Source organism: Carcharhinus amblyrhynchos, chromosome 24 (assembly GCF_965287045.1).
Source record: "Carcharhinus amblyrhynchos chromosome 24, sCarAmb.v2.hapA, whole genome shotgun sequence".
Classification (NCBI taxonomy): domain Eukaryota; kingdom Metazoa; phylum Chordata; class Chondrichthyes; order Carcharhiniformes; family Carcharhinidae; genus Carcharhinus; species Carcharhinus amblyrhynchos.
The window spans coordinates 8,724,877-8,749,309 of record NC_137347.1 but is presented as its reverse complement, the minus strand read 5'-3'; the positions used below and the strand labels follow the sequence as shown (position 1 = coordinate 8,749,309).

Here is a 24,433-nt window from a genome sequence, read left to right as displayed (position 1 = left end):
CCTGGCACTGCTTGATCCTGACAGTACATACTTAAAATAGAAAGTGTTTGATTCCCCCAGCTTTAGCAGCTCACAATAATTTGCATGACATTAATATTTTTTCAAAAGAAGGGCAAAAATGTGCATTGATATAATCTAATTAATTCCCTTCCTTATAAATTTGGGCAGGTTTTGCTCATGTCCAATGCTTAATAAAATTGAATTCATATTCTTTATAAATGGCAGGGCTTATGTTTTTCATAGAATAGAATCCATACAGTACAGGAGGTGGCCATTTGGCCCATCAAGGCTGCAGTGACTACAATCCCATCCAGGCTCGATTCCCATAACCCCACACGTTTACGCTGTTAATCCCCCCGACACCAAGGGGGGCAATTCAGCACGGCCAATCCACCTAACTCACACACCTTTGGACTGTGGGATGAAACCGGAGCACCCGGAGGAAACTCAGACAATAGGCACAGAGGCAGCAAAACCATTACAAATACAAGGATCACTATACATAGAAGAAAAAGAAAATACAAATACAAAATAGACTGTTCAACTTCAACACCAGGCAGGTATGTGCACACACATACACACTTCAAAAACCAGATACTTCTTATTCCTTATCGAGTCTCCTCTCATTGTTTTAGCTCGAGGAGACACTGCAATCTCTGTCGCAAAATAACGTCTGTATTTTATTGCCTGTTCTGCCCTGTCCACTGACCCTGACAAAGAAGCTTCAGCACTTCATCATAACGTATCATATATATTTTGCCGAGTGCTTCGTGTGTTACCCAAGCTTCACCGAGTTATTATTTTTATTTTAACCACTTACTCCACCACGATTCAATTGTTTTAATCCCTCGACAAATTAGAAAAATATATTGCATTTTTAAATATATTTTACATTGCTTCACACAAAGGTAATGAACATTTTTTTAAAAAAAGGAAACTCTGAACCAACCTGATGTACAGCATCATTGCTTTTGACGTCTTTCTCCCTGTTTTTATAAGCCAAAGAGAGTCAAAATTTAATTTCTGCACAGAACAGAACCGAATTCTAACCACAGACTATATTACTTTTCAGTAACGGTGTATTTACCTCAGTAAGTATCCTCACAGAATCCCTACAGTGCAAAAAGAGGTCATTTGGCCCATCGGGCCTGCGCCAACAACAATCCCACCCAGGCCCTATCCCCATGCCCCACATATTTACCCTGCTAATCTCCCTGACACTAAGGGGCAATTTAACATGGCCAAACAACCTAACCTGCACATCTTTGGACTGTGCAAGGAAACTGGAGCACCCGGAGGAAATCTACGCAGGTACGGGGAGAACTCTGCAGACAGTGATCCATGCCGGGAATTGAACTCGGGTCCCTGGCGCTGTGAGCCAGCAGTGCTTACCGCTGTGCTGCTTTAAAGACTGACGTATTACATACTGTAGAATCCGTTCAGTGCACAAGGAAGCCATCAGGCCCATTGAACCTGCACTGACAACAACGCCCCCCCCCAGGCCTTATCCCCACAACTCCCTGAAACTAAGGGGCAATTGAGCATGGCCAATCCATCTAACCCACACATCTTTGGATTGTGGGAGGAAACCAGAGCACCAGTAGGAAACCCACCCAGACACGGGGAGAATGTGCAAACTCCACACAGACAGAGGCCAGAATTAAACCCAGGTCCCTCACACTGTGAGGAAGCAGTGCTAACCACTGTGCCACCCAAATCCTGTTGTGCACGGATCAATGGGCCCGCATACAGTGAAGCCCATTGCCATCAGAACTACAGCTGTCCCCCAACAGGGGAGGCCCATTAATAAAAACAATTGGCCAGTCTAAAATTGAAAATGCTTGCCCCTTATTTTAGAAATTCACATGGATGTTGGTGCGTGCCCTCCAATGCTGGATCATTGCACAAGGCTTCAACAGAGATGACGGTCATCTTGTGACAGTGCTGTGCAGTCCGCTCAGAAGCCGAGTTCATTCTCCATTTGAAAGTATAGGTTGAAGTCTTCCGTCCTCATTCACAGCTGGGATTCTCCGGTGCTGCTGAGAATGAACGGAGTTTTGGCTGGAACACCAAATTCACCGTTCTCTCTTGCAACGAGTCCTGCCACGGATGAGACCGGAGGATCCCTCCCAAAATTTTGAGACATTCTCTTAGCATGTGGTGCCTACAAATTTACACAACTGGCTTCATGTACTCTCTCCCAGTGAAAAAGGAAGTCTCCAGGGAGAGGTTGCAAACCATTATGCTTCCTGCAGGTAACATTCTTAAACCTCAATAAAATTATTCCTTTTTTTTAAACCGGATTTAAGAATTTTAAGTACCCCACAGCAAAAACAAACTTGTATTTATATAGTGTCTCGTCACATCCTCAAGGTGTGTCAAAGCAATAGATCACAATGTACTTTTCTGCAATATGGTCACTGTGTTATATTGGCGAACATGGCAACCAATGTGCCCACAACTGGGACTAATAACCCGCACACTGGAAGAAGGACCAGCTTGATGGTACTGGCCAAGACGCAAAAGAACTTCTGTTCATCTGGGATATGCTGAGCTCAATGGGGGTGCCTCAAAATGGAGTTGCTCCTGGAAGATACGTGAAAAAATAAATAACAGCCACAGTTGGTATGCCATTATTGTGGAGGGAGAAATCTCGTGTGTTTGTGGCCATTGGATTAGAGGATTCACTAATGGCTACCGGCCTGCTTCTAGGATGCATCTCCAGTTACCTCCCAGGCTTTATTTAGCCCGAGTGATGGGCCTGTGTGATACAAGGAAGATCCCAATGATAACAGCTTTCATCCCAATTTCTTACAAAAGAATAAACGTACGATGGCATATTGTTGGCGCTACATGTTAACTGTTGGAACAGATCTTTGTTTAATCTGAGAGCAGGTTAATAAAACAATTTTATTTAACTGTTCCCAATTGGACCCCAAGTTGATCCTAATTAACCAATTGTCGAGTATCTTCTGTCACATTAATCTCACTTTTGGCTACGTTGCTGTGAGATAGGGAGTTGACTCAATGAGCTCACTTCAAATTCTGTTCCTGGTCCCACCTCCTGACCTGTCTCCAGGGTGCCAGGAAGATTTCATCTCAGTGTTAAGACAATCCCGGTGCTAAAACAAGCTGGAAGTTGTCAAGTGTCAACAATTTTTTTTTCCCAGAATAATGGTTGAAAGTTAATCTCGCACAAGAGGTTCCTGTGACCCTCGTAATGGGTGGGCATCAACTGACCAATCGCTGGAGAAGGGCATCTGTGTATCACCACAACTGGGACATGATGCAGGGGACCAGAAAATAAATTAAAAAGTTACGTCAGAAGAATTGGAGTATGCGAAAAGCATTATGTAAATACAAGCCCTTTTGCTATCCCTTACAATGTAAAACAGACCCGGTAGCCACAGGTACTTAAAACTCACCTAATCCCCGTGCCCTGGTTTATCTTTTAGTCTGGCCAGCCTTGGGTTGTGTGCTACGCTGGGACGATCGGCTTTCACCCCGATTTCTTACAAAAGAATAAGCGTACGATGGCATATTGTTGGCGCTACACGTTAACTGTTGGAACACATCTTTGTTTAGTCTGAGAGCAGGTTAATAAAACAACTGCTGAATTTTATTTACCCATCATTATAGCCCACGGGGAGAATTCAAAAGATGCAAGTGCTGTAAGAATCAAATTGGTTCAGTCTTTTAAAAGAAAACTCAATGGTATCCCTATATGCATCACAATTCTTTAGAAAAGTCCTTCTTGAAAACATCTCTGTTCTTCCAGTCATATAACCCCTGAGCTTCACTAATCCAATGAATTAATGGACAGGAGCTGTGCCAGAGTATGCCTGGAAAGATGGTTGAACATGCTGGTTGAAGGAACTAGTAAAGCCCATTAACCTATGGTCAAGTACCACTCACCCAACTTATGTCTTGCTGTGGCATCATGTTCTGGAATGGCAAACACAGAGAGAGATGATGTGTGAGGGCCATCTACCACTCATCAGTGAGCAAATGATCGATTACTGTGGCCAATTTTGAAGGGAAGATGATGTATTATGATGGGAAGTGAATGAAAGCAGCTATGGGAGCAACTGTTATATTTCAATAAAGGTTCTACCTGTGCACGTTGGAGACCGGAATCTTCATAGCCTCTCACTGCCTACCTTTCCCTCAACAATAGAAGAGAGTGTTATGACCACGTGCTGGAAAACAGGACTATAATATATGGGTGCTTGATGGCTGGTAGCAGTCACAATGGGCCAAAAGGCCACTTTTTGTGATGTAAAACACTATGACCATATTTTTACCAACACGGTTGTCCGAGGCTCATAAGATTGGGCCCAAGGCCAACAGGGAGTGCCGTTCTGCAACACTCGCCCACTCCAATTTCAGGGGGGGGTCATGCCAGTCAAATCAGGGCCTATGACTCTTAAGTGTTGGAATCCAGCTCAGTCGAGATCCAAACCTGGGTGGATATGAAACAGCAACACTGGTGGGAGGCTAAAGTGATGTGTGGGAGGAAGAGAAGGGGAAACTTGGCCCCAAAGCCATACCAAGGATGCCATCGGTATAAACCAACATATAGAGTACCACACTAAAGAGAATCAATGATGAATCTGTTTCTGACTGCCCTCAGCAGTTTTATTAATTAATTAGGAACTTTTTAACAATTGCAGAACTCCTTGGTTTTGGGGTTAACCAATTTCATTGTGAAGAATTCACTTGGTCACCAAAATGGAACTGGTCCAGTGTTTTTCAAGGCTGCCTCTTGTGCCAAAACAAAAGCTTAGAACGCGTCAGATAAATTGCATTGACAACGCAAATGGAAACAGATTAGGAACAGGAGTGTTCCCTATTAAATGTTGGATCTACAGGGAAAATGGTTGCGATGCTTGCAAGTTGTGTATCTCGTACAAATCAAGCGGCGATGCTGGCATTGGACTGGGGTGGGCACAGTAAGGAGTCTCATAATACCAGGTTAAAGTCCAGCAGGTTTATTTGGAATCATGAGCTTTCGGAGCGCTGCTTCTTCACCTGATGAACGAGCAGCATTCTGAAAGCTCGTGATTCCAAATTAACCTTTTGGACCGTAACCTGGTGCTGTGAGACTTCTTACCGCGCAAAATGAACACAGCAATGGGCAGCGGTTAGACAGTGGTGCGTAGACAGTGCTGAACATGGCTTCACCCTCAGGCACACAATCTCTGCAACACTCTTCAATTAAAGCCAATGAAAATCAAGCTTTTTGCTCTCCTCTATCAGAATACCTTATAAGGAGCTCAGACATTATCAGTACAAATCACTCCAATTCCAATGTAATGTTTTTTTTAAAACCAATGCAACGAAAGTCACATTGACTGGTGATCAGCGATTAGATAGATCCTAAACAGATTATTTTGTGGATCATTTTCCAATTCTGCGCTTGACGAGCTTCACTGTTCAGAACACAATTTGAAAATGCCAACCTGCTTTGCACAGCGTTGCCGAATCGTTAAAAATGGGACTGCATTTCAGCTCAAAAACATCACCTCTCATGAAACGATTGAGAATACGCAGATTAAGTCGAGTTAGGTATTGTAAAGTTGCAGGATGGGCACCACTGCAAAGATCATTGTCTCGGAAATGTTTGAGATGGGATTGAACACATCTTATTCTTACATGAGCACTTGGTTATTAAATTTGATCAACTTCTCTCCTTCACTTGACACAGATTAAACATTTTAATGAAATTAGTGTTTGCCTAATAAATGAACAAAGCTCTTAGAAAGCTCTAAGAATAGTCAATGCTTTAATCATTGTGATTTAACCATTCCTGCCAAGCTGAAGGAGTAAGATTGTGCCAAGAAACTGTGAAGTTAGCAAGATAAATGAAATTAAATATTCTGAAAAGTAAAAATTAGTTCGCTATTTCTGGATAGAAAGCAAATTTAAAATAGATTAAATTCAGAGCCAGTAGGAACAATATCCAGTCCCTTATGCAAAGATGCACGAGTCTGGAAAAGTGGAGATAAAGGTAACCTGGAAATTACTGGTCCATAGAGTTTAAGTTGGACAAGAAATTGTGCTTGAATCCTAATTGATACTGGGGGCGGGACGACTTCCCTGAGATTAACTCTTGCCCCTTAGCTTATTGGGGGCAGCAAGGGAACAGAAACAGTCCCTGATCTGGAAATAGGATCTTTATCTCCAACATTATTGTCTGGTTCCTGATGAGAAATCCACAAACAGGTGTGGGAACGTCTTTACTTTGGCAGACGAGGCTGCGCTAATACAGAAAGGTCAATGTGGATCCAGTGAAAAGATAAAGCAGAATAAATGCACCGCTCACAATTGCAAGCGGTATTGATTGGCCAGGAGTTAACTTGGGGACTATTCAAACAATTTTCACTAATCTATGTCATTGTTGCTGTTACTGAGTCAAATTTGGATCCAATGTGCCACTTCCTCCTGGATCCCATGAGCTTTCTTGTTTGCGACTAGCCTGCCATGTGGGACGATGTTCAAAACCCGACTAAAACCCATGGAGGTTACATCAATGCAATACCTTCACTGATCCTCCTTGTCACCCCCTCAACAAAGTCAATCAAGTTCGTCAGAGGCAACCTCCTTTTAACAAATCCACACAGACTGCCCTCGATTACTCCAGACCCCACTAAATAATGACATATAGCCTCTCTCAGAATTTGTTCCAATAATTTGACCACCAGTGAAGTTAGATGGATTATCCATGTGGTGACTCACCGATAGCCATGAAACGTGTAAGCACACTTCCAGGGCAAACATTCCAATACAGCTGATCCAAATTATGAATCCTTGTTATCTGTGACCAATTTCCTCTGCTTAAGCCTAGAGAATCATTTTAAATGTAATAAACAGTATTTATGACCCCACCTTTTATAGCCTTTCAAGTCAAGAAGGCCCAGTTGCCCAGAAAGAGGAGTTCCAAGATTTGTTACCCTGTATTGGATATAGTTTAGCTATACTCGGGGTTGAATATTTGGATTTGGATACATTGCAGGCCACAAGACTTATTGCTGACCCACCTGTAGTGAGATTCATTTCTTAAGTCTAGCTCACGGCTATTGAACTATGAGATGAAATTAGCTAACAAAATAATTGTGGCCTATTCTCAGGCACTTGCTGAGCAGTTAACCCTTCTGGGAGCCAGATTAAGAATGAAATGGGCACCTCATCCTCTGAGGTCCTGTGCTGCCAAGGCTAAAATGTGTGGTCAGAAGTGTACATGACACGTACATACACACACACACAGACACACACAACTCATAGCCTTAAAGAAGTTGGCCACACGAGTTATATGACTGAACTTGTTTTCAATGATGGTACGAGAACATATGGTCTTGGGTACTCAACCGAAGGTTAAAACAGAATTTCTCGAGTCCAAGTTGACGTCTTAAGTTCAGAGGCCTGGTGACACAGAGTGCCTGTACCAGCTCCGCATTCATCAAAGTGAACAGCGCTGTCCAGACCACGACGATCGAAGATAAACAGAGCCAATATAGAAAAGGTAACTTTAAACACTGCCGCTCGCATCCTATCCTCTTCCGCGTTCCAGGGATGTCACGTGGCCGGTTGCCTGAGCAATCCTTTCCAAGGTACCCCTCGTTGAAATCATTTCATTTTTTTTTTAAAAAAAGCGAATATAAAGGCCGGGTCTTGGGTCCTCTTCCCCGGCCACCCCACGCACTGGCATCATCTCTCGAACACGCTGCTTTCCACCAGGCAGCTCTCCGTTGGTAATTTGTCAAGAATGCAGTTTGCAGAGAAGACCTAGGCAAACGCCGCTGTCAAACCTGAACACCGCGTCCGTGCATTTGTATAACCTGTGCTCGTAGAGTCTGAATGCTGCTCAGGATTTGTTTCTGGTGTTCGACACATGTAATCCCCAGGCTCATTACGTCCCTGCGGAAGGAAAACCACACAGAATTCAGTGCTTGCCGTCGGCTGCTATCCATTTCCATTACGGCGGCTAAGAGTGGGGGCCAGGCTGGTGATTGAATGAAAAGCACAGCTAAGTATAATAATCACACTGACATAATCAGCTTGTACAAGTTCCCATTCCTAGTGGCACTTCATCCATTAAATTACCTGCCACGGGTGTTTTATTGAAATCTCTCACAATTGACCAAAACTGAAAAGATTAGAATAGACTCACATCACGCCATGAAAGGCTGATGGTTAAAGGCTGTTCTTTGGGTGACAGTTTCAATTGAGATGGATGAAGCAGCCCAGGCATTGAATTTGGGGGAGTTTTGATATGTTGCATCAAGGTCAGATGGATTTGGATGAGAAGAGTGACCCAAGTAATCACAGAATTCTTTTGCATGCTTACAACAAGCTTGTACTGTAATTCCTTTATTCTTTTTTTCCATACAAAAAAAAAACTCTCTCTTTGATTTTTCCCTTTTGGGTGGCACAGTGGTTAGCAGTGCTGCCTCACAGCGCCAGGGACCCAGGTTCGATTCCCAGCTCGGGTCACTGTATGTGCAGAGTTTGCACGTTCTCCCCATGTCTGCGTGGGTTTCCTCCGCATGCTCCGGTTTTCTCCCACAGTCTGAAAGGTATATTGGTTAGGGTGCATTGGCCGTGCTAAATTCTCCCTCAATGCACCTGAACAGGCGCCGGAGTGTGGCGACTAAAGGATTTTCACAGTAACTTCACTGCAGTGTTAAGGTAAATCTACTTGCGACACTAATAAATAAACTTTAAATTTTTTCCTGAATGTTCTGGCTATGGTAATTTTGGTGCAGGGTTTTGCACGATCTACCCATGTGGCCATTTTCCATCTGCAAGCCTAGATGGTGAGTGCTGAGGGAGAATTTAGCATGGCCAATGCACTTGACCATATCGGATTGTGGGAGGAAACTGGAAACCTATACAGACACGAGGAGAGATGCAGGCTCCACACAGACAATGACCTAAGCCAGGCTTCCGCACTTTGCATCCATACTGGACTTTATGCCAACTTGCTGAGTGCAAAGCAACAGAAAATGGACTGATAGGATCAATTTTTTTTTATTAATTTGTGAGATGTGGGTATTGCTGGTGGGCCAGCATTTACTACCCATCCCTGGTTTCCTTTGAACTGAATGGCTTGCTCGACCATTTCAGGGGGCAGTAAAGAGTCACCTGTGACTCTGGAGTCACGTATAGGCCAGGTAAGGACAGCAGGTTTCTTTTCCTAAAGGACATCAGTGAACCAGATGGGTTTTTCTGACAATTGGCAATGGTTTCATACTCAACAGTAGATTCTTAATTCCAGGTTTTTTTTTAAATTGATTTCAAATTCACCATCCACCATGGTGGGATTCGAACCCGGGTCCCCAGAACACAAGCTGAGATTCTGGATTAATTGTCCAGCGATAATATCACTAAGCCACAGCCTCCCCATTGTGGTTTAATGTCTTGGTTTAGGATTAGACTATGGAGATGACCTTACTGAATACACTAATTTTTTTAGTCAAAGGGGAGGTTATGGTTCATGGTTTTCAGAAAGAAGATTCAAGGGGTTGGGAGGGGGGGAGGGGTGCTTCTGTTTTGATGGTACTACTCATGGTTTTTCTCTGTTTAGCATCCAGCAGTCACATCTGGTCTGGTTGTTAGAGTCTGGCTTGTGTTGGGTACAGTATCTTTAATACTCAGTGGGGAACACAGCTGGGAGTTAAGTGCGTGTAGAGAATTACTGGCACTCCCAACTGAGTTTTAAAACCACTTGTCTCCAAATTTGTAGAGGCCATTCAAATGTTGCTGTGATTTTGGTGCGCGAATTCTCCAGCTTCTGCTTTTTGTGGCTTGGTTTTGAAAAGGAACCTTACTGCTTTTGTGTGTGTGTGTGTGTGTGTGTGTGTGTGTGTGTGTGTGTGTGTGGTGGTGGTGGTGGTGGCAGGGGTGTCGGTGGGGGGGTGTGTGGTGGTGGTGTGGCAGGGGCGAGGTGGTGGGGGGTGACCCAAACTAGAGATAATACATACCAGAAAGTCACTGATAAACTCAACAGAAAATTGAGGGAAGAGTTCTTTACCCAGAGAAAGGTGAGAATACGGAACTCTCGACCAGTTGGAGTAGTTGAGGTGAATAACTTTGTTTAAGTTGAAGCCAAGTAAACAAACAAGGAATGGAAGGATTTGCTGTCAGAGTGAGGTAAGGAGGCGCTGGGGAGTATAAACACCAGCATGGACCAGTTGGACTAAATAGCCTGTTCCTGCGCTATAGGCTCGGTGTAATAAGGTTGCCAGAGAACCACAACTGGATTTTTGGCTGGAGGTTTTGCTACTTTTAAACATTTATCAACGTATGCAGCCCAAGCCATAGACAAACTCTGAAAGATATGCCTTTCCTTCACATTTTTCCATTCATTCAGAAGCTATGCCTAAAGCTGTAAGGCTCCATGAGCTGTTTTCAAGTATGGTTGCTTCGATTTACTGGTTCCTGGGAGATTGGAATTGTAACTTCCTCGTAGAGGACAGCGCCAGTTGATTATTACAGGTTCAGTCGGGGGCTGTCACACAACATTAGATGCTGTTTTATTATCACGCACGATTCGCCTATAGTGACAATACTGGTGGAATTCAGAGAGAGGCTTTAATCTGCTGCAGGTTCTACAGTACCGCTTTCCACATACAGAGGCTTCAATATCCCCACCTTGGATTAAAGTGTAATGGGCATATTTTACTCAGGCTGGTGGTATATTAAAAAAAATAGTTTATTTGTTAGTCACAAGTAGGCTTACATGAACACTGCAATGAAATTGCTGTGAAAATCCCCTCGTTGCCACACTCAGGAGCCTGTTCGGGTACACTGAGTGAGAATTTAACATGGCCAATGCATCTAACCCAACATCTTTGTACTGTGGGAGGAAACCCACGCAGACATGGGGAGAATGTGCAGACTCCGCACAGACAGTGACCCAAGCCGGGAATCGAACCCGGGTTCCCTGGTACTGTGAGACAGCAACGCTAACCACTGTACCACCGTGCCGCCCCTAAATGGAACAAACACGGGAGGAAAATTAGAAACTATGGCTCAAACACAAAAAGAAAAAAACTGCATCTGTACCAATCCAATTTTTTTTTTGCAAAAACCCCACCATGGCAGCATTTAGATATTGAAAAGCATTTCAGTGAGTGATTGAGGTTTGTTTGGATTCTCTCTTTGCCTATCAACCCCAAGATCAGTTGCTTGGGTTGAACAGTTCAGAGGGCCTAGGATTTTAGGTTTCTTTTATGTTTTCTAACTTTGTGGCACGTTTTTAGTGTCGGTCTGTTCCTTAATAGCCTAGGCTTAGGCACGCATACAAATTTCAAATGTGGTAGATGACTCAAAACTTGGAAGCATTCTAGTGCAAAAAGAGGCCATTCGGCCCATCGAGCCTGAATCAACAATAATCCCACCCAAGTCCTATCCCCATGGTGCCATGTATTTACCCTATTAATCCCCCTGACACTAAGGGGCAGTTTGGCACGGTCAATCCATCTAACCTGCACATCTTTGGAGTGTGGGAGGAAACGGGAACACCCGGAGGAAACTTACGCAGACACTGGGAGAACGTGCAAACTTTACACAGACAGTGACCCGAGGCTGGAGCTGAATCTGGGTCCCTGGTGCTGTGAGGCAACAATGCTAACCACTGTGCCACCGTGCCACCCTATTCCAATCTATTCAAAAGTGAACTGGATTAGCAGGAGTGGAGAGAATGGTGAGGAAAGGTTTGCCGGGTTTCGGGTAAGAGGCAGGGCAGTAGGGTTAGACAAGTTGCTCTTGCCGAGAGCTGGCATAGCAACAATGGGCCAAAGAACCTTCTTCTGTGCTGCAACCATTTTGTTCCCATGGGCCCTTATAAAAATAAATACCAACACAAATTAAAATAGGAGAATATGGGTTGGAGTGGGAATTATCTTCCTTCTTCTCAAAGTGCTGAATATTTATGAATTGGGAAAACCTTGAGGTCCAAATCTTTCTAAGATTCCAGCAGAATAAAGCGTGGGAAAGAAAGGAAAGCCAAGCAGACTTTTACAGTCAAACTGTAACAGGAGCTTGGTGAGAATGAAGGCGTTAATGGGAGTTGGTAAGCTGAAACTGATCGGATGCCCTGCCCAGACAGCAACTTATGTCTCATCAGGAAGCAGAGCCTGCCCACTCCTGCCAGTCATGCCAACAGGGTCTGGCACACCAGCCTGTCTGTGACTGTGGGGACCTGGCTCCGTGAGCTCCCGGCAGCCAATCTGGGCTACCTGTTGTACACATAGCCAGTGTAGCCACCCTGACTGTCATTGGCAGTCAAGGACACTGCCTCCTTCAGAACCTTCTGCCTCTTTGTATCCAGAGCGGGCATTAGCCACAATACCAGCCAAGTAGTTCAGGTCAACACGGGTAACAGTTTTGTCTTCATTCCAATAGGACATTAAAGCAATGCTGGCTAATGACACTGTATTCCCAGCAAAAGAGCAGGCACTGAAAACAGCTACCCTGCAGCCTGTGACAGCAAGTGCCCATGCATCAGGCAGGGATATTTATTTTTAAAGTAACTATTTAATGCATTAAGTCCTTTGTAGAATCCCTAAAGTGGAGCAGGAGGCTATTAGGCCCATCATGTCTGCACTGACAACAATCCCACCCAGGCCCTATCTTACAAACCCACACATTTACCCGACTAATCCCTCTAACCCACACATCCTGGGACACAAAGGGGTAATTTAGCACGGCCAATCCACCTAACCTGCACATCTTTGGATTGTGGGAGGAAACCGGAGCACCAGGAGGAAACCCACGCAGACACGGGGAGAACATGCAGACTCTGCACAGACAGTGACCCAAGCTGGGAATCGAACCTGTGCCCCTGGCACTGTGAGGCAGCAGTGCTAACCACTGTGCTGCCCCGATGATGTGACAGGACCAAGGTTGTCGGTTTTAAGTAGCAAATTACAAGAGCATTTACAGGCAGGATATGTCAGGTTTTTTTTGGCCCATTTAAAAGTCTTTTTCCTTGAGGTTTCTTCAATTTTATCATTGTCAGAGGAAATAAAGGGGGGAAAGAAACGAAAGCTTTAGTAGAAATTCATCACGAATTCCAAAACCATCACTGACTCCCCCAAGAAGACAAGCAAAGGATTAATAAGGCCCTGCTAAATTGCCAATTTACCTATGTCATGCACATAGCTTTTACAGGGCTTAACCATGTCGTATGGTAAAGTTCAGTGAGCTATTTTAACGGCAATTCCATTTAACCCATTGTGTCAATTTGTGTGCTGAAAATACTGCCTGTTCGAATAATATTTAAAGTAGCACATCTTTACCACGGTGCCACTCAATGTTTAAAGTCTGACTGAAATATGAAACGTGGGCTACGAATGGGATATCGTGATCACTGGATCCACTTTAATGACCGTGCTGTTGGACCAAATGGGATGCCCAAGAATGTCTTTGATAAGTAAACAAAGGGAAATATCCAGCTCCCCCCCACCCCCCCCAAACTGGGATGGAAATCAGTGCAGCAGACACCACACATCTCAGGATCCTGAGAAAAGCAAGGACAAGAATGAAAACTCAATAAACCTGGCAGTATCTGTGGCAAGAGAAACAGAATTGAAGGCCGCAATTCTTCCAAAACACCTCTACATGTGCTCTCCGGCAGGAAAAGCGGTGTGATTCCTGCCGAGTGACTCAGGACCAATGCACCCACCCGCACTTAGATATTTATTTGGAAGTTGGGGTGACTGGGGCCACGGAAGGGCTGCGCAGGACGGAAAGGTGCTGGCAAAGCTGGCTGGACGTCCCAATCTCAGAGTAAAGCTGAAGGTTCCCCTAACACCTACCACAGACATCATGACCTCCCGCAGGCATAGGGGAAACCCCCAGCCTTTGATCCTGGAGGTTTAACCCTCAACATCATACAGGCATCAGGGTGACTCCCCCCCCCTTCACCCCGCAGCCCCACCTTCACTCGTACTATCCCCCCACCACCTCCATCCTTACCTCACCAATCGCTCCCTCCACCCTCACTCCCCACCTCCCACACCCTCATCTCCCCGCCCTCACCCCTCCCAGTCCCTCTCGCCCTCACATCCCCACCTTCAACCCCCAGCCCCCATCTTCACTCCCTACCCCCTGTCACCCCCATCACCTGCACTTTTACCCCCCCCAATCATCCCCCTACCCTCACCCCCTATCAACCCCTTCACTCCTCCACCCTCATCCCCCAATTCCCCCCCCACACCCTCCACCACCAACCCCCCCACCCACTCCCACTCGCACCTCAACCACTATCCCATTCTCTTCTCCCCACCCATCCTCGATGCCCCAGTGCCATCGGCCTCGCTGGACGTGAACCAGATTACATCACCGCAGGGGAGAACCCCAAAGGTGGTTCACCCTGGCACAAATTGCATTCAGCCTCTCTGTGTGGCCATAATGCCATTTGACCCTGGGCACACAGACCGGAAAATCATCCCCAAGGTTTCGAGTCTAATGCAACTTCCCCAGTGAATTGAAAGAAGTCACATTCTACACAAAATATTGCCTCGGTTTCTCTCTCCACAGGTGCTGCCAGACTTGCTGAATGGTTCCAGCATTTTCTATTTTTATTTCAGCTTTCCTGCACCCACAATATTTTGCTTTTATGAGGTTAGCCGGCAGGTTCAGAGCCTGACAGGGAAATGGGAGTGACGACGCTTGTGGCCATCTCCCTGGTAAATGGTACCTGACAGTCTGATGATACATGCCATCTTCCCTCAAGTGGACACCACTTTTGCCAGTTATGCTGTCCTCCGAGGAGGATGCTAAGCAAGGCCAGGCTCTCTGTATCCACCTCCACTTCACCAACCATCTAAAAAGAGGCCTGGGTGATGTGCCAGTTCCATCAGAGCAAGGAAATACACTCGATTTCACTTCAGCTTAGATCATGTGTTCAGGACTACTTCACCCACCCCCACCCCAGTGGACTACAAGGTTGAAATTGGGCTTGTTCACTCATCATGACACTTGAATATGATTAAACGCATTTAATACACGCTGAATAAACCGTTTTTGCCTCAGGGATGTTACAGTCTTTGCCTGTTTAATAATGAATTTTTTGTCTCCACAGGCATTTAAGTCCACCTTGTTGACCAGCAAGGGGCATGCATGCGGCAGGTTGTAGTGGGCTGCTCTTGGACGTTGCTTCGGGAGTTGCCTATTGCTTCATGTCGTTAGTGTGCTTAAACTGGACCATCTCGAGGGCAACATGACAGCTCAGAGACTATCTCTGTTGCTGTGCGGACACATGGATTTGGGCCTGTGTCTGTGGGAGTTTGCGCGTTCTCCCCGTGGTTGCGTGGGTTTCCTCCGGGTGCTCCGGTTTCCTCCCACATCCCAAAGATGCGCTTTTAGGCTGATTGATTGGGTAACAAATTGTCCCTATATTGGACCTCCCTGATCCTCGCACATTAGGCGTAGACTAAAATCATGAATAGGTCACTGAGACAATGGGACGGCGGCGCGGGCTCGTTGGGCCGAAGGGCCTGTTTCCCGTGCTGTGTTGTTCTTTGAATATTTCATTACGAGTTATAGAAAATGCTTCATCACTCATATAGAGTTATCATCAGCTTCAAATGATAAAAACAAAATAAGTATTTACAATTGGGACCCAGAGGGAGCACACGGCTCTCACAGTCAAAGTTGCGAGCCTTCATTTGCCCTTGTTTTATGTGTGAATCAGTTCAACCGCTGGAAAACACCACAGATGGAAATCGGCAGGAAGTGACAACCCTGCACGTGGCCAACGGTCAACAAAATGTCTCGTAGGCCGCACTCAGAACCCAGATGGGCGGCACATGCCCCCACCCCCAGGCCGCAGGGTGCTCACCCCTGGTCTGAATGAAAGATCACTTACTGGACTGTCATTCGCGCGACCGATTCCAGGTAGCAGTATCCGGCAGCTGTGAAGTTGTCCTTGTATCTGCCCATCTCAATGGCGTCCAACCACTCGCCCACGGAGTCGAAGCACGGGAACGCCGGGAAGTTTTGCTCCATGAGGGGAATGTGCAGATTCTGAGGTCTGCTGCTGAAAAGAGAGGGGACAGGAGGTCACCGATATTGCAAACAGCGAAGTGTTTTCGAATGGTTCCTGCACGGACGGTGACATCCTCTGCCGTCCCTTCCCTTTCCCTCGAGGCTGTCACGCACTCGGCCAGGGACTGGAGGATCCGGTTTCTGATTGGGCAATCTGGAGGTTTAAAATAAGATCTAAAATAACAAATAAAATAACAGATCACTCAACCGCAATGACCTACCGGCCGCAATTTTACCAGCTCACCTCTCCCATCGGTGGGTGCAGCAAGCTGGTAACATCCCCCAACAGCTGAGGAATCGGGATTGCGCCTGATTTCTCGTGATTTTACTGGCACCAGGTTTCCAGCAAGGTCAGCCTCTCGCCCATTTCCGACATGAGGCTTAATAAACTATGGAAAAATATTTCAGTGTTTTGTATGTCTTTAGTGAGCCCAGCGCCCAATCGTCCAGGTTCACTTGCCTTTATAGCTGCATCGGGAGAGGTTCTCTCCAGCTAGGAAAACATCCGCTCCCCATAAACATGGGGCAGTTGTGTTGCTCTTGCCAGAAGAGCCAAGCGCTAGAGAGGCCCCCGAGGAGGTCAAGGACAATTAGGGGTGCTCCTTGGGCAGTAGCAACTTGGTACCTTGGCAATTGCCCACTGTGCAGTGCCAGGGTGGGGCTTATAGGGAGCAGGGCTTTGATCAGTAGGGAGAGGATGTGGGGGGGCTACTGTCGCTCTGCCAACAGGCAGATTGGCGAGGCAGGGGTGTGATCGGTCTGGGTGGTGACGGCTACATTTTCAGACCATGTGGGGCTTAAGATCGGCTGCAGGCCCCCGTGATTGTTTGGGGATCGATGGGGTGGAGGGGAGTTCTGTGTTGAGGCTGGCTGTAGCAGCAGAGGCCTGACAGATCTCTCTCTTTCTGTCAGGCCTCTGTTGTTTGAATTGCGCATATGCAGCCTCAGAGGTTTGCACATGCGCAATAGCTCCCCCTGCTGCCTGATCAGGCTGACAGGTGCATTAAGCCTTGCCCACAGCCCCTAGGAGCTAAAAACCACCTAGCCTATTTTTTCACACATGATGTGCATCAGGCTGGGTGTAGAAACTCACCCAAAAAAATAGATCTGCAACTCTCCCATTTTCACGCCAGCCGGGCACTTAGAATTTTTCTCATGAAATTCCACCCACTCTGTCAGTGCTGTGTTGTATCATCATGAAATTCCAGTATTTCAGATTAAAGCCCCACAGACAGACTTACTCACTAACAGAGCTTAGGGCTGAACACCTGTACTGGTCAGTGAGTTCCACATTCAAAGGTTGGGATTTCTCCATGTGCTACACATTTCGCTGGTTCACCAAATTTTCTAACCTGCCTGTGACTATCTCAGCCAATGTTTTAATTGGAAATCCAAGCCTTTAAAGCACTCAATTTGCAAGAAAGCAAGACCTTGAACGCAAGGTAGATGCCAAGTCTGCTGAGCTGACGCAGGGCTGATGGTAGTTCAGTATATCCGTGGGTGCACCACTCCATGACAGGGATGGGGTGGTGCCCTTAGTAACACCCCTCTGAAAACACAGTAAATCTTTCTGTCCAATTGGAATGCAAAGAAAAACAATTACTGCTGATACAATTACTTTTGAAGTGTACGCTAGACAAATACAGCAACCAAGAAGCACTCAAGTGAATTCTGGAATCAACTGATCTTCCAAAAGTGCTATGGGATCGCGAACATCCATCCGGGAGAGCAGACAGGGATCGGTTGAACGTCTCATCTTAAAGACAGCTTTGCCAATAGTAACAATGCACTCTGAGACTCCATTACTGAACAGCAAAGGATTTATTTTGAAAGATCTACAAGAATAGCAGCAGCTGGTTCTGGAATGACTACGCCTCAGAGAACTCCTCTCCCTGAGCTGATTCCCCACTGAGTCCCAACTGGTCTCCCAGGCTGGGTGACCCTTACTCTGCTGTGTTGCTCTTAAGGAAACAATCATCGCAGCAACAATTAAAATTTTACCCCACTACGTCATTGAAACGCGAGCCTAGATTCTGTCCTTAAGACCGAGGTCAGAATTGTCCAGCCCTTCACACCATGAGGCTTATTGAGGTAACACACATACCTTATTGAGGTGTACAAAATCATGAGCGGCACAGGTAGGGTCAACTTATATAGGACGGGATTTTATAGCCTGGCCGATCTTTCCACAGCTCTCCCCTCGGCTGCTCCGATTCCTGTGGCTAGCGGGCCGGTAAAATTCCGACCACAGTCCTTTTGCCAGGAAAGGGGAATTGAAAACCAGAGAGCGTAGGTATAAGGTGAAAAAGAGTTAAAAGAGACCTGAGGGGTAATTTTTTCCATGTATGGAATGAGCTGCCAGAGAAAGTGGTTGAGGCAGGTACAACAGCAACATTTAAAAAGCATTTGGATAAGTACATGGATGGGAAAGTATTCGAGGGATACGAGCCAAACACGGGCAATGGGAAGGCACTGTGGTTGGCCAGTTGGGCCAAAGGGCCTGTTTCAACGCTGTACTGCTCTATGACTCTATGACCAATGGGATCTTCTGGTCCTGCATGGTGTGAATGGAGATTGCAAAGGCTTTCCAGCCCTGCCAAAGGAAAACCTCTAATGGGGGAGGAGCTTGAAAACTCTGTCTCCTAAAGTGGGGCTTGAACCCACAACCTTCTGACTTCTGATTCAAGATATTTACCAATTGGACCAAGCTGCCACAGAAGGGGGTTAAAGGTGGTAGCCATAGCGCTGAAGCAGCTGGAGGATCTGTCACCAATGGAGGAGTGAAAGGGAAGGGGAGGGGGGTAACAGGAGGTCAAAACGAACACAAGCTGGTCGACAAGGCTGGGACAGATTGCAAAGGTTGGCACTGAGTGAAAATTTGAATTTAAATTAATAACAAAGGCAAAACAATCAGGAAGATAGTGGCATCATGATTACCAGGCTAATGCTGTGGCCACCTGCATTTAAATCCAATGGATTTTTAAAAAAACCTCAATTAAAAATAAATCTGGAATTGAAAGCTAGACTCAAGTAAAGGTGACTGAGGCACAGAAAACCCATCTGGTTCAGTAAGGTCCTAAGGCCATTCTTACAGGGTCAATGTTTAGAAATGCTGGCCTTGCCAATGACATTGCCATGAACAAATAGAAAAAAAAAACTCACCATTTAGATGACAGGGAAATTAGAAAAAGAAGGGCTGATGGGTGAACTGGATTTAGTTCGGGTTAGGTCCAGGCTTTGGTAGAGTTGAAAGTCAAATCTTGAGGTCACCAGTAAGTGTAGAAGAACTCCAGTAACTACAGACATAGAAATCAGGGGCAGGAGTAGGCCACTCGAGCCTGCTCCACTATTCAATAAAATCATGGCAGATCTGTTTGCAACTTAGGTGGCACAGTAGTTAGCACGGTTGCCTCACAGCACCAGGGACCGGGATTCAATCTCCGGCTTGGGTCACTCTCTGTGTGGGGTTTTCACGTTTCCCCCCCATGTCTGCGTGGGTTTCCTCCGGGTGCTCCGATTTCCTCCTCACAGTCCGAGAGACGTGCTGGTTAGTTGCATTGGCCATGCTAAATTCTCCCCTCAGTGTCCCCAAACAGAATGTGGCGACTGGGGGCTTTTCACAGTAACCTCATTGCAGTATTAACGTAAGGCTACTTCTGACGCTAATAAATAAAACTTTAAACTCAACTCCACGTTCTCGGCTGCTGCTGACAGAGGCAGTGAGGGCAATGTGACCATAGTCACTGATGGAATGGGGAGGGGTGGGGGTGGCATTCCTTTGAAGCTCAGTCTGATGATGATCACGTGGAAATCACAGTGACAAGGCAAGTGTAGGAATATGACACATTCCTCCCAGCCGTATTTGAGATGAAATAATTCTGACAGATTTCAGCTCAGTTCTGTAAAGTAGTTCAGTCAGCACAAGTGTTCGAAAATGACCTGTCCTGCACCATCAGTGTCACAAAAATGGTCTGTCCCGCGTGTCAAGCAGCAAACCACTGAGCAACGTGAGGCTTTTCCTTCATAAGAAATACAGAAACAAAAATGTCTGCAAAAAATCTTTCGCTAAATACCGGGCAACATCGCTTTCGTTCCCTACAAGCCAAACTTTAAAGAGAGTGACAGTCCGGCCTGTCGAAGGCAGCGCTGATAATAGATAGTGAGTGACAGACAGGCAACGTAATGCAGAGGGAAAAGTAAAGTACACACACAGAAACAGAGGAGAGTCAAGGGATAAAACAAGCAGCAGGAGAGAGGAGCTGCGAGGGGTGAGTAAGTAGAATTGAGGAGAAATAGAGCAGGGGAGAGGGGCAGGACGGCGAGTGAGGGGAGAGGGAGAGATAGTGAGTGAGGGGAGAGAGAGGTGGCGAGTGAGGGGAGAGAGACAGTGAGTGAGGGGAGAGGGGCGGTGAGTGAGGGGAGACAGAGGAGGGGAGCGGGAGGAACTATGAGGGGAGTGAGAATAGGAGGAGTGAGAGTGGATGATGACAGTTTGGAGAGGAATGGTAGGAAGAGAAAAAAAGGTGATTAGTGAGAGAGTAGGGAAATTATGCTAGAACTGTACTTGGTGAGACCAAGGCCAGGATACTGTGTACAGTTTTGGTCACCTTATTCAAGGAGGGCGATGCTTGCATTATGAACAGCTCAGACAAGCATCACACAGAGGATTCCTAGGATGAAAGGGTGTTTTATGAGAAAAACCTGTTGGAGATGAGAAGAACGATAGGTGATCTTTTTAAAACATACAATTCTGAGGGGAATTGACAGGGTCGGTGCGGAGAGGATTCCCTTTGGGAATCCGGAACCTAGGGTCAGAGTTTAAAAGTAAGGCATCACAAGACAGAGGTGGGGAGGAATTTCTTCCTTCAGAGAGTGTTTGGAGCAGTAGAGACTGGATAATTAGATATATTGAAGGCTGGGTTAGACACATTTTTGATTTGCAAAGGGATGAAGCGTTATGAGTGGGGGTAGGAAGGGAAGGGGAGTTAAGGCCACCATCAACCATGAGAGTATTGAATGGCGAGCAGGCTGGATGGGCCAAATGGCCTACTCAGTTCCTCTTTCTCATGAGGTTGCATCACAATATTTAATACCCTAGTGACCTCACCGCCAAACAATGGATTGTTACTATCTACAATGTCACCGTGATGATGGGGGAGTAAGATGACAGTTAAATTGCCTCCATTTTACCTCATAATTTCTTGTACCTGTGTTTAACGTCATATTTTTTGAGCCATGAAGTCAATTTATTTTCCTCATCAGGTTAAGTGTTTCAATCTAACTGGTGAATAATGGAAACAGAAAACAAATAATCAAGAACTCAAACATTTCTCTCCAAGTACGGTTTGTTCCCAAATTACTTCCCACCAACAAAAATGTTCTACTTAACTGTAAAACAAAATGGTCCCAACGGGACAAGTCACCCCCAAAGGCAAAGGGTAAGGAAGGAAGGGAGAGAGAGGGGCGAGGAGGAGGGTGGAAGAGAGATGCAGACAGCACACCCGACTGGGGGTGAAGGAGGGGGCGAGTGATGCCCTGCTGTCAGTCAGGGGAGGGGGCATTGTTGAATCTGCTTGCCTGGTGAGCACTGTACCATCTGACAGGTCACGAATAAACCACAAATATCAAGCTGTTTCCGATGATTAAGATTCACTCATCTGTTATTGTCTGCACATGAGGGAGTGAGGTCACTGTTTTTTAACACCTTCATGAGACATGGGCATCGCAGGCTAGGCCTCCATTTAGTGCCCATCCCTTGTTCCGGGTGCATTTAAGAGGGAACCACATTGTTATGGGTGGTAGGCCAGACCGGATAAGGATGGTAGATTTCCTTTCCTTAAGGGCATGAGTGAACCAGGTGGGTTTGACAATAACAGTCTCATGGTCGTCATTAGACTTTTTAATCCCAGACTGTTTTACTGAGTTCAAGTTTCTGTCGCGATGGGATTTGAACCCGGGTCCCCAGAGCATTACCCTGGGTCTCTAGATCACTAATCCACTGATAATACCACTATGCCACCACCTTACCTGGTCCCACATGCTTTCACAGAATCTACAGAGCAGGAGGAGGCCATTTGGCCCATCGAGCTTACACCACCAACAATTCCACCCAGGTCCTATCCCTGTAACTCCATATATTTACCCTTCTAATCCCTAAGGGGCAATTTAGCATGGCCAATCAATCTAAATGTGGAGATGCCGGCGTTGGACTGGGGTAAACACAGTAAGAAGTCTGACAACACCAGGTTTAAGTCCAACTAATTTATTTGATAGTAAACTCACAAGCTTTTGAGGTTTCCTTCTTCACCTGATGAAGGGGCAAACCCCGAAAGCTTGTGAGTTTACTATCAAATAAATCGGTTGGACTTAAACCTGGTGTTGTCAGGCTTCTTACAATCAATCTAACCCACACATCTTTGGAGGATGTGAGGGAACCAGAGCACCCGGAGGAAACCCACGCAATCACGGGGAGAATGTGCAAACTCCACACAGACAGTGACCCGAGGCCAGAATTGACCCCCAGGTCCCTGGCCTGGGTTCACTTATAGTTACTTATTGTCAGTGTGAAGTGCTGTCAAATCAAGTGGACAACCTTAATACTGGATGACATATCTGATTAAGCAGTCCCAGATCATGGACCTGATTCAAGGTGAAAATGAAAACCCTTTAGCATCTTCACTAATGTTCTAAACAATTATTCAGGAGAATTCCTAATGCTCCTAATTCATACATTCACAAACAGAATTGCTTCTTTCTCAGACCAATGTCCTTGTGTCTCGCCTGAGTGAAGCTGCTGAATGCGTGATGTTTTATGCTCAGCGGTGCAATGTTCATTTACAAAGGTACTCTGTCAGGAGACTTTCCAAACACCGCACAAACTCATTCCTCATCAATTAAAAATGAAGCCTTTTATCTGTCTGGGCTCGATTAAAACCCTGGTAGCAAGATCAGTCGAAGGCTCTCAAAGGATTAAGGAACACAAATGTATACAAACTAGTCTCTTTTATATTTAGCTTTCATATTTCTGAGCATAAAGTTGAAGAGGAGAGCGTGTGTCGATTCTCAAGTCATTTACATTTAAAATATAGTTGATACGTTACTACCCGAGGCAGATGTTACATCCACAAATATCAAGTTCGATGCTATTAAGATGAAGCAGATGGTGGATGATTAGAGAATCACAAGGGGACTTTAATGGTGAAATCTGCATGCAGTGTAGTTCCGTCATCTCCAGTCAAAAAGTTCATAAATAAAGCACCGCGAACCATCGTACGACCAGCCCAAGGTCCAATCCGATCAGTAAGACGCAGGCTTAGGCAAGGAGCACGAGACTCTGCTTGGCATTTACCTGTGGCAGCCGTTGGGGATGGCTTTCAGGCTGTCGGAATTACAGCCCATCTTGCTAAGGATGCCCAGGATCTGTGCAAATTTGGGCCGGTCGTTGCGATCCTTCTGCCAACACTCCAGCATGAGCTGGTGGAGCCTGGAAGGGCAGTTCATGGGAGCAGAGAGACGGAACCCTTCTTCAACTGCTTTAATCACCTGCAGAGGCAACACAGGGCAACAGAGACATCACTTTCATCTAAAGGTTGTGAAAATTCACAATTGGTTGTACAGAGAATTGAATCTTGGCCAAATCTACAATCATTCCACAATTCTCCTGCTACTAAGTTTAAAATGGTCCCTTTGTGCAAAATCCTATCAGACAAAATTATACATCTGAATATTCCACAACAATAATATCTAGTTGCTAATCACACCCTGTCTCAGGAAATCCAATTACGCGACAACCAATCAAGTATAGGAGTGACAATAAATTGCATCAACCTGTCCTAAGGGTGAAGTCAAAAATTCATTAGCAGCCATCTTGCCTGAAATCGAACAACAATTACACATCCAAGGTCCAATTACTCAACTCACGTCTTGATTGGACATGTCCCAGTAAGGTCGTTCTCCGTAGGACATCACCTCCCACATAACGATCCCAAAGCTCCAGACGTCGCTGGCCGTGCTGTATCTGTGGTACTGGATGGCTTCTGGAGCTGCCCACAGGACCGAGGCCTTCCCGCCCTGTTTCAGAGAGATGGGGCTCATGATAGTAAAACATATGGCCAACTTTGCACCAAGGTTTGCCCTTTGAGATTTTATTCTCAGCTTAGCCGCGAGGAGTAACACAGTGCATTTACCCCATTGTGAATTCTACCTTGCTTTCGATCCATGGTCATATTTGTACACCTAGAATCATAGCATCCCTACAGTGCAGAAGGAGGCCATTCGGCCCATCGAGCTGGCACTGACAACAATCCCACCCAGGCCGTATCCTACATATTTATCTTGCTAATCCCCCTGACACTAAGGTTAATTTAGCATAGCTAAT

The 24,433-nt window shown here is 45.9% G+C and overlaps 1 protein-coding gene across 1 annotated transcript in view; it reads right to left on the bottom strand.

Annotated features, from left to right (window-relative positions):
* Positions 1–7,755: 7,755 nt before the first annotated feature.
* The window catches only part of epha10 (EPH receptor A10), a 548,838-nt gene continuing 532,160 nt past the window's right edge, over positions 7,756–24,433 (bottom strand). The window contains exons 14-17 of the mRNA XM_080211320.1: positions 23,977–24,126; positions 23,405–23,598; positions 15,878–16,048; positions 7,756–7,917 (exon numbers count right to left, since the gene is read on the bottom strand). Coding sequence (XP_080067446.1) covers positions 7,803–7,917; positions 15,878–16,048; positions 23,405–23,598; positions 23,977–24,126 — 630 coding nt within the window. The 3' untranslated portion in view covers positions 7,756–7,802. The remainder of the gene's footprint in view (positions 7,918–15,877; positions 16,049–23,404; positions 23,599–23,976; positions 24,127–24,433) is intronic.